The sequence below is a fragment of the Chiloscyllium punctatum genome, unplaced genomic scaffold (assembly GCF_047496795.1).
Source record: "Chiloscyllium punctatum isolate Juve2018m unplaced genomic scaffold, sChiPun1.3 scaffold_327, whole genome shotgun sequence".
Taxonomy (NCBI): domain Eukaryota; kingdom Metazoa; phylum Chordata; class Chondrichthyes; order Orectolobiformes; family Hemiscylliidae; genus Chiloscyllium; species Chiloscyllium punctatum.
Window position 1 is genome coordinate 16051 of NW_027310061.1, and position 11104 is coordinate 27154.

At 45.9% G+C, this 11104-nt stretch overlaps 1 protein-coding gene across 1 annotated transcript; it reads right to left on the minus strand.

The window, feature by feature from the left end:
• Positions 1-989: 989 nt before the first annotated feature.
• LOC140472438 (B-cell receptor CD22-like) lies at positions 990-10697 on the minus strand. Its single transcript, XM_072567486.1, has 4 exons — positions 10450-10697; positions 9869-10138; positions 8397-8672; positions 990-2273 (listed from the first exon to the last, which is right to left on the minus strand). The coding sequence occupies exons 1-4, from the start codon at positions 10598-10600 to the stop codon at positions 2146-2148; spliced, it is 825 nt and encodes a 274-aa protein (XP_072423587.1). The 5' UTR covers positions 10601-10697; the 3' UTR covers positions 990-2145.
• Between the last annotated feature and the right edge of the window lie 407 nt (positions 10698-11104).

Genomic DNA, 11104 nt, shown 5'->3' on the forward strand with positions numbered 1-11104 from the left:
TTTAAACAGATCCCACCAGGCCTTTAACTCAGATGGGATTGCTCTCCGTCACCGCCCTCATCATTATTCCGACTTTCACCTCTACCTCCTACATTTTAACTTGACTTTGGGTTTTCAGTTCCAACCTCTGAAGTTCAAGTCTTACCTCTTTTTCCGATTCTTCTCTCTCTCCTTCAGTCTTTCTTCTCTCTCTCTCTCCCACACACTTTCTTTTACTAGGGATTTCTTCTCTTTTTCTTTTTCTGCTGTTTTTAATCATAATTCAAGCTGTCTCATTTCATTCTCTCTTCATTTTTGTTCTGTCAGTGCTATCTTTCCTTTTCTTTTGCCTCTAACCCACACTGCTTCATTTGCAATTACATTTTAGCTATTTCCAAAGATTCTGATGGCATTCCTGGCCATTGTAAATGCTGCGTGATTGCCACACATATCTCCCCTTTCCTCACAGACACAGCCAACCCCAACTCCAGCTGGTTTGCCAATTCCAAATGGTTTTCCTTGCTCACTTTTTGTAAAACTGCCAAAGCAACTTTCTCCACCCCTAAGAAACTCTCAGTGACTGAAAGAGCCATTATTAAAACAAGGTCCATCCTGTTTAAATTAATCAAATTCAACACCCCAAAAAAGAAACAAACACTTACCATTCGCTATCGTTGAGAACAATAATCCTGACTCAAAGTGGAATTAGAGATTTTGATCCTGATGAGAATCCCCAGTCTGCTATGGACCAGAGTAAACCCCCACAAAAAATCCAGAACACAGCCTAACCCTCACTTTTTCTTCTTGTAAAGGTACATGCAAGGCATTGTGTTCCGGACACAGTTTGATCCGTCAAACGACCAGATTTGAAGCAAAACACACTTTATTCATACACTATAGTTAAAAGACAATAAATGGAAAAGGCAATGAGAATAACTTTATTCAAAACTAAACAGAATAAGAAATTATTTTGCTACTAAAGAGTAACTGTTGTAATATCGTAACACCCCATAAACACACCGTTGGCAAAAGGTAAGTTCAGAAAAACAGATTGTCTACATGCAATTCCAGCAGCAGGAAGAAAAAACATCAAGAGGGCATTCAGTGAATGAATGGAGCTGGGAGAGACATCCTACAGCTTCCACACTCTGTTGAGACCTCAGCAATAACTGTTGAAAGTTAAAACTAATATACTCGTTCTGTGGGAGTTTGATCACACCCATTCAGGCTGCTTCAATTCTTCCATCTTTGAAAATACCTAAGCTGTTTTGTAGGTTTTCAATGGACAACAAACCTCTGCCTTAAAACCTTTCTTCAAAACAAAGACAGGACAAAATACATCTCTTAAAGCCATAATATCATCACAAAGTGATAGGGAGGGAGTATGAGACTTTGTTAGAGGGTTATTCCTTTAAGACCACTATCCAACTGGAGTGTCAGCATTGAGGGTGTGTCCTTTGTCAGAGGGAGTGATGTCATTACTCATGGGAGCACACTGAATGAGCTCGATCTTAAAACATTTTGAAGCTCAGTATAAAAATTCCTTTGAAACCCATGTCTCAGAAATTTCAGGATGTGAGAGTCTGAGAGGACATGGAAGAGATTTCCCTGAACAGCTCCAATGAGCAGGGATTTCAGTGACAGGGTTCATTTGGGGAAGCTGGGGCTGTTTCTCTCAGAGCGACGGTGACTGGGGGTGAATCTGACTGATGAGGATGAGATGGGGCCAGGTTTAGATCAGGGAGACAAAGGAAAGCTATTCCATTTGCTGATGATACAAGGACAAGGGGAGACATATTGAAGATTCAGGGTGGGATAGACAGAGCAGGGATTGTGAAGAAGGACTGCTATACACTGTGAGTGATAATAATCTGGATTTCACTGTCTACAAGGTGGGATGGAAAGGAAGATGCTCACTGATTTCAAACAGAATTTGGATGAATATTTGTGGGAAATAAACTCTCAGAACAATGAGGAGTGAGAGGGGAAATGGCACTGACTGGATTACTGTACAGAGACAGCTGGCATAGCTCAATGGACTGAATGGCTACCTGAGATCTCTATTGATCTCAGACGATCCGTACCAGTGCCCTTAACTGGACTCAGTACAACCTAACCCAACATCCCATTGGATTCGGTTACACTGATAAAGCTTGAAACAGCCTTTCAGCTTCCTTTAACTGTTTGCCCCTCACTGACACAAACACCAGCAACAGTCAGAACAACAGCTACAATGAATATCCCAGCTCGTATTCCCAGGATCAGGATCACATGCAGACTCTCTCCTCTGCTATCTAGAAAACACAGAGAAAGAATTAATCACTTCCTGTCCATGTTCAATCTCTCTCAAGCTCCACTTCATTACAAATGTGGCAGTGATGCAGTGAGAATGTCACTGGGTGAGCAATTCAGAATCCAAAGCTAATGGTTCTGGGAACATTGGTTCACATTACATTGTTACAGATGGTGAAATTTAAATGTAATTAAAGATCTGTAATTAAAACGTTTGCCTAATTGAGATCATGTAACTATTGCTGATTGTTGTAAAAAACCAGCTAGTTTACTTACGGCCTTATGAGAATCTACTGAAATTTTACCCGGCCTACCCTACATGTGATTCCAGACCCACAGCAATTTGACTGTCTCTGAACTGCCTTCCAAACCAGAAAAACTGGGATGAAATATAAAATATGTCTTTCTGAGCAACTAATGGTTTCTCAGAGACACCAAAGTGTCCAAGATCTTTTCACTGTGAACTTGCTGCAAGTGCCATTCTGACCTTCCACTTTAGTGGGGAGACGATGGTCTAGTGTTAATATCTCGACAGGAATCATCCAGAGAGCGCGGTGCTGTCTGGAGATTGCAGATTGGATCCATTATAGCTGATCGTGGAATGTGAATTCATTTAAAAATCTGGAATTCAGGGTCCAATGATAACCATAAAATCATTGAAGATCGTCAGCAAAACCCATCTGGTTCACTGATGTCTGTCAGGGAAGGGCAGTGCTGACATTATCAGGTCTGACTTACAGGAATGAATCTAGTGAATGAATCAAATCAAAGTGTGGGATATTGGAGACAGTGCAGGTTTGTCCTGTTTAATTCCCTGTCAAATGTTTCTCTCTTTTTTGCACACAGGGTTGTGTTGTTGTGAATTGTTGGAGAGAAATCTGGAAACGCTGTTCACAGAGTGTGAAATCTATCTTGGTCTCGTGTAAATCAGCCATGATCTCAACAGACCACTGCACAAAATTTCAGATTCCATTAAATAAACAGCTCCAGACATTACCCAGAGACTGGAGGGAACTACGACAAGTGAGCGTGTGAGAACCCTCCCTATCTATGTCACCTCAACCCATTCAGCAACTGCCACAATCTCTAAACTCAACCAGCCCCTCACCCAACATCACCACTGTGATATGCCACAGCCCATTCACTCATCATTTCCTCTGTAACCTCCTCCTGCTACGACACAACCTCCTTATCTCTGTAGACTCCTCTAGCCCCACCAACTCCCTCCCTATCTCTGTCACCTCTCCTTCCATACATCCCTCCCTATGTCTGTAACATGCTCCAAATGCTACACACTACCCTATATGTGTAAACCCCTTCACCCGCTACACCCCCTCCCTATCTCTGTAACGTCCTCCAGACCCTACAACCCCTTCTTATTTCTGTAACCTCCTCCAGACCCTACCCCCGCTTCTTATTTCTGTAACCTCCTCCAGACCCTACACCCCCTTCTTATTTCTGTAACCTCCTCTAGACCCTACACCCCCTTCTTATTTCTGTAACCTCCTCTAGACCCTACACCCCCTTCTTATTTCTGTAACCTCCTCCAGACCCTACACCCCTTCTTATTTCAGTAACCTCCTCCAGACCCTACACCCCTTCTTATTTCTGTAACCTCCTCCAGACCCTACACCCCCTTCTTATTTCTGTAACCTCCTCCAGACCCTACACCCCTTCTTATTTCTGTAACCTCCTCCAGACCATACACCCCCTTCTTATTTCTGTAACCTCCGCCAGACCATACACCCCCTTCTTATTCCTGTAACCTCCTCCAGCCCCTACATCCCCTCCCTATATGTGTAAATCCCTCCTGTCCCTAGACCTCTGCCCTGTCTCTGTAACCTCCTCGAGAGCCTACACCCCCTCCCTATATCTGTAATCCCCTCCAGCCCCTACACCCCCCTCCCTATCTCTGTAACCCCCTCCCACTCCTACACCCCCTCGCTATCACTGGAACCCCCTCCAGCCCCTACACTCCCTCCCTATCTCTGTAATCCCCTCCAGTCCCTACACCCCCTCCCTATCTCTGGAACCCCCTCCAACCGCTATACCCCCTCGCTGTCTCTGTAACGACCTCCCACTGCACATACCTTCCTGTTTTGTGTAACCTCCTCCAGCCCCTACAATTGTCACTATCTCTGTAAGGTCTGCCAGCCCTTACACCTCTATCTCTGTTACCTCCTCCAGCCCAATGCTTTGTCAGAGCAGCAGTCGGAGAGGAGCAGAAAGGTTGGAGTCTTCACTCTGTCCAGAGGCAAGTCTCCTGAGGTGACCTCACAATTTAACAATTAGCTCAGGGAAAGAGGATTGGTTGTCTAGGAACCACTTTTCGGGGCTCAGAGTAAAACCTGTCGGGAGACAGAATGTAAAGTCCTTATCCTTGTGCCTTGTCATTCTTTAGGAATAGAGAAAGCACAAGAAATCTGATTTGTTGAGTAATGGGTAAGGTTGGGTAGTTTCTTCCTAGTTTATTGTTTGTACTTGCTAAGGAGAACTCGGCACTGCGGAATGCTCCTCCTACTAGAATGTGTGAAATCAAAGACACTTCCAGTCTCCTTGGTGACCATGTATTCAAGAAGTATATTCAGCTGCAGCTCCTGATTTGGCACAAGGAGCAGATGCAGCTGCAGATGGAGTCATGATGGAGCATCCATGATGCTGAAGACATTGTGGATAGTACATATACTGAGCTGTTACACCATACGTAAGAGCTACACAGGCAGAAAGGTCTGGGGCAACCACCAGGAAGACTGTGGTCAGGTCATGCACAAGTCTCCTGTGGCTATTCCCTCACAAACAGATACCGCGTGCTGGATACAGTTGTTGGGGGTGGCCTATCAGGGGAAAGTTTGCAGTGTCGCAACTGGCTCTGCAGCATAGTGCAGGAAGTAAAAGGCTGGCTGGTCTTCAGTGACAGAGGAACTCGTTTGTCAGAGGAACTGACAGGCAGTTCTGTGGTGCAGAAAATGGGGGGGGGGATACTAAATGAGTATTTTGCATCAGTATTTACTGTGGAAAAGGATATGGAAGACATAGACTGTCGGGAAACAGATGGTGACATCTTGTAAAATGTCCAGATTACAGAAAAGGAAGTGTTGGATGTCTTGAAATGCATAAAAGTGGATAAATCCACAGGACCTGATCGGGTGTACCCCAGAACTCTGTGGGAAGCTGGAGAAGTGATTGCTGGGCCTCTTGCTGAGATATTTGTATCATCGATAGTCACAGGTGAGGTGCTGGAAGACTGGAAGTTGGCTAACGTGGTGCTACTGTTTAAGAAGGGTGGTAAAGACAAGCCAGGGAACTATAAACTGGTGAGCTTGACGTCAGTGGCGGGCAAGTTGTTGGAGGGAATCCTGAGGGACAGGATGTACGTGTATTTGGAAAGGCAAGGACTGATTAGGGAGAGTCAGCATGGACTTGTGCGTGGGAAATCATGTCTCACAAACTTGATTGAGTTTTTTGAAGAAGTAACAAAGAAGATTGATGAGGACAGAACATAAATGTGATCTACATGGACTACAGTAAGGCATTTGACAAGGTTCCCCATGGGAGACTGGTTAGCAAGTTTAGATCTCGTGGAATAAAGGGAAAACTAGCCATTTGGATACAGAACTGGCTCAAATGTAGAAGACATGGTGGTGGAGGGTTGTTTTTCAGACTGGAGGCCTGTGACCAGTGGAGTGCCACAAGGATCGGTGCTTTTTGTCCTCAACTTTTTGTCATTTACATAAATGATTTGGATGCGAGCATAAGAGGTACAGTTAGTATGTTTGCAGACGACACCAAAATTGGCGGTGTGTTGGACAGTGAAGAGGGTTACCTCAGATTACAACAGGATCTGGACCAGATGGGCCAATGGGCTGAAAAGTGGCAGATGGAGTTTAATTCAGATAAATGCGAGGTGCTGCATTTTGGGAAAGCAAATCTTGGCAGGACTTTTACACTTAATGGTAAGGGCCGAGGGAGTGTTGCTGAACAAAGAGACCTTGGAGTGCAGGTTCATAGCTCCTTGAAAGTGGAGTCGCAGGTAGATAGGATAGTGAAGAAGGCATTTGGTATGCTTTCTTTTATTGGTCAAAGTATTGAGTACAGGAGTTGACATGTCACGTTGCGGCTGTACAGGACATTGGTTAGGCCGCTGTTGGAATATTGGGTGCAATTCTGGTCTCCTTCCTATCAGAAAGATGTTGTGAAACTCAAAAGGGTTCAGAAAAGATTTCCAAGGAGGTTGGTAGGATTGGAGAGTTGAGCTCTAGGGAGAGGCTAAACAGGCTGGGGCTGTTTTCCCTGGAGTGTCAGAGGCTGAGGGGTGACCTTATATGACTCTATAACTCTCTATGTCCACAAATGGGACTCTCGAACGGGATATTATCCTCCTGGTCAGAGCTCCAGAGTAGCTGTCAGGCATTCTGAAGGGGGAGGGTGAATAACCAGCTGTCGTGGTACATGTTTATATATAAAAAAAATGAAATGTGGTTCTGTAATACGAATTGAGAGAGTTAGGGAATAGATTAAAAAGGAAGTCATAAAATATCTTTAGCTGACAGGATCAAGGAAAATCCCAAGGCTTTTTATAAGTATATTAAGAGCAAGTGCAGCATCTCCTCATAAGCTGCCTCTGCACCGAGCTTTAGAAGGTCTGTAATGCTGATTTTTGATCTTACATTTCATTTTTCTAATTCATACCTAAGATTTTGTGCCTAGATATCTTTGTTCCTAGGATCATGCCAGATATGGTGACTTTGTACACTTTTTGCTCCAGTGCCAGTGTATCATGACAGTTTTATGGCACAAAGTGAAATAACCAAATTAAACCAGCCATTGAATTACTGTATTTGCAACACAGTAACATTGTTGAAGGCCTCAATAAGCACCTCAATGGTTCCTAACCAGACGTTTGAATAAGCAATCCCAGACTTTGCAATTAATGAAATTTCAGAAACCAGTTTGTACCTGAAACAAAACACTTCACTATTTATTAAATACACAATAAGTTCAGCAAAGAGAAAATGATCTCTCTGTAATCTAACTAATGTTTATGTTTCAAACCCGAAACATTTGGTTTCAGACCCCATTCACACAAAAGACAGATAGACAGACAAACTAACATAAAAGAAATATCATAATTGGCCAGATTGCTGAAACCATTTTCATGTTGCATTGTTTCACAGGTAGGAATGGGGCTGCTTTTTCAAAACACTGATTAGGGTCACCTTCTCAGTTCACCCAGGCAAAAGCAGAAATACTTCTAATGCAACTTCCTACTCTTTGGAATTCTAAATGCCAACGTGACAGATTTGGCACAGAGCTTTCAAATCTTCATGCTGCCTTTGTTAGAAGCCAAACTCATCTACACAGCAAATACACACAATTACTTCAGTTCTAGTTCTGCCCTGATAGTCTGATTGCCTCTTCCTGAGGTCTCAATAACCATTCAACAACTGCTGTCTGCTTCAACATAGGGCCTCTTCCAGACTTGCTGGAACCAATTCCCAGATACAGACCTTGTTAATAGCCACCTTCTGCTATCTGTTTAAACACAATACCCTTCACTTTGTCTGTTGGAATTCCTTTAACCAAGAATCTGCCTGCAATTAGCCTCCAGGCCTGCCCTCACAAACAAACAGACGCTTGTTGATCTGCTATCTTCCTTTTACCACAAGCTGTCCCAAATTCCACAGTTCATTTTCAGCTCATACTTCCCAATTCACAACTCCAACCAAAACTGGTAAAACAATACAAACAAAAATAATGAAAAATCAGTGAGAGTTCTAACATTAGTTACTTGTATGTCTTGATTGATTATATCTCTTCTCTGCCCCACATTCCAGGATTCAATTTGGTGAACCCTCAATGTGCTGACTCTAAGATAAGGAAATCCTTCCTCAGCTGAAGTGACTCAAGCTGTAAACTGTCAATACCTCCCAACTGTCATTTGAGGCGTCTGACAAATGGCCATAAAATGAAGTACTTCTTAAGACTTCCATCATTCTGCCTACATTGGGTCATATCCACAGGGCCCATGCTTCCTGGGAGTAGAGCAATGTGAACACTGAGGGCTGTGCTGAACACTCAGTGTGAGGGCAGGGAGTCAGACATCAATATCAGGGCTGCTTACTTACTCCCAAACGTTATCCTGCGACCGTCCGAGCTGTTGGCACCGACTGTGTTCCCCGCCTCACAGGAGTACACACCCTCCTGTTTGTGAGTGACTCTGTACAAGGTCAGGTCTCTCTCAGATGATTCCAGAGACTCAGCCTCCTCTCCCTGTCTCAGTTCCCACTTGTACCAGCTGGTTGGGGGGTTGCTGTCGCTGGTGCAGCTCAGAGTGATGTTGTCACCTTCGTGTATCGCACTGTCCGATGGAGAGACTGACACCTGCATGTTCCGAGGGGAATCTGACAGAAAGGAACAAGACTCTCAGTGAGATATAGCATTACTTGAGCATCCCTCACTAAGGGAGACATTGCAAGGGGTGACATAACAGGAAAATCGGTCACAGATCCCACACGGCAGATAACTTGACAATTCTTCAATTAAAGGGCTCAGCTTTTAAGGAAGAGAAAGGGTGAGAGGTAAAACAAATTAGGGACAGATTGCCAAAGTTCAGGGCTGCAAATGGGAGAGTGAATCGGGAAATACTCAAGAGGCTGAAACTGGAAGGGGTTACAAGGATAAGAGGGGGTATAGGGAATGGGGAGCATTACAGATACAGAGAGGGATGTAGGGACTGGTGGAGGTCCAGAGTAGGGAGGGGTGTAAGGACCAGTGCAGGTTACAGAGACAGAGAGGGGTGTCGAGGCTGGAGAATGAAACAGGGATAGGGAGAGCTTTTGGGACTATAGGGAGGTACAGAAATAGGGAGGGGGTAGGTACTGGAGAATGTTATGGATATAGGGAGGAGTGTAGGGACTGGAGGGGGTTACAGAGATAGGGAGCGGGTGTAGGGACCAGAGGGGGTTACAGAGACAGGAAGGGGGTGTAGGGGCTGGAGGGGGTTTTGGGGTTGGGAGGGGGTGTAGGAGCTGGAGGGGGTGACAGAGATAGGGAGGGGGTGTAGGGGCTGGAGGGGGTTACAGAGAAAGGGAGGGGGTGTAGGGGCTGGAGGGGGTTATAGAGATAGGGAGGGGGTTGTAGAGGCTGGAGGGGGTTATAGAGATAGGGAGGGGGTGTAGGGGCTGGAGGGGGTTATAGAGATAGGAGAGGGTGTAGAAGCTGGAGGGGGTTACAGAGATAGGGAGGGGGGTGTAGGGGCTGGAGGGGGTTAAAGAGACAGGGAGGGGGTGCAGTGGCTGAGGGGTTTACAGACATAGGGAGAGGTGTAGGGTTTGGAGGGGGTTACAGAGCTGGGAGGGGGTGCAGGGGCTGGAGAGGGTTACAGAGATAGTGGGGGGTGTAGGGGCAGAAGGTGGTTAAAGAGATGAGGGGGGTTAGGGGCTGGAGGGGGTTACAAAGATAGGGAAGGGGTGCAGTGGCTGTGAGTTCAGAGACCGGGGGACAGTGAAACTTTGGATAAGTCGCTCTCATGCAGTGAGTAGTGACAGAGACCGGGGAGTTTACATTGGGAAAAGGTCAACCTGGGAATGTTACTCACAGAGCATCTCGATCCTGAAGCTCTTTGAAGCTTGTTTTCCAATAACGTTTTCCGCTTCGCAGTAATAATCTCCAGATTCCGTTGGGGTGATGGAGCGTATGGTCAGGATGTTCCCTGTCCCCTTGTTAACGGCTGTGTTCACATTGTCCTTATACCAGGTGTAGCGAGCTCCTGGATTACTCCTGGAGTTACAGGTCAGGGTAACCCGGTCTCCCTCCTTCACCTCTCCCTGTGGCTCACTGCGAACAATGGTAACATCTCCAGGACCATCTACAAGAGGAATTACAGCTCGATTCAGGTCAGGGAGAGGGATAAAGCTGTAGAACATTCTCCCAAATCTCCGAATAAATGCTGCCCCTGAGCACTGACATCATTTCACAGAAAGACCTCCAGAATTCCTCATATCCTGAAAGAGGCCATTCATCCCCTCTTCTCCATGCTAGAATTTCTCATTCCCAAGTGCACCCTCCTCTGTAATGCCTGACTATCCAACTGTAGTGTGGAGACCCGGGATCCAAACACAGTGCTCCGAGTGTGGTCTGGGGGCTATTTTCTGGTTATCCCACACCCTCTTTACTTACACTGTACATTAATGTGTTTGGGTGTAGAATCCCGGGAGCTGACAGAATTCCGTGCTCTACAGATGTAGCTACAAGATGCATCATCCCTGGTGGGTTGAATCCTAATCGTGTCGGTATTTTCTCGCAGATTGTTCCGTTGTCCGTTGCACATTTTCCTCCAGCTGTAGGTATGAACCGGGGGGTTGGCTTCACCTCGACACGTTAACGTGATCTCGGTCCCCTCCTTCACTGTATCCTCAGAAATAATCTCCACGTTCCTCGGTCCATCTGTTGGGAGAGAGAGAGAGAGAGAGAGAGACGTGATTCCAAGATTTCAGAATCCCTCACATATCCAGGTCCACAGGAGACAGGGGGTCTCCGAGGGGTGGGGTGGGGGAACACCAGAAAGATCCCTGATCGGAAATGAAACCAGGAAAAGTGACAAAAAAGAGCTCAGGGTCATTGCCAGCTGAAGGCAGAGCCGACGGGGGCAGGAATCAGGCGATACTCAAGAGGCCAGGACTCGAGGGGGTTACAGACATGTAGAGGGATGGAGGGGCTGGGGTAGGGTACAGAGATAGGGAAGAGTGGAGGGGCTGGAGGGGGTTACAGAGATAGGGAGGGGTGTAGGGGCTGGAGTAGGTGACAGAGATAGGGAGGGGTGTAGGGGCTGGAG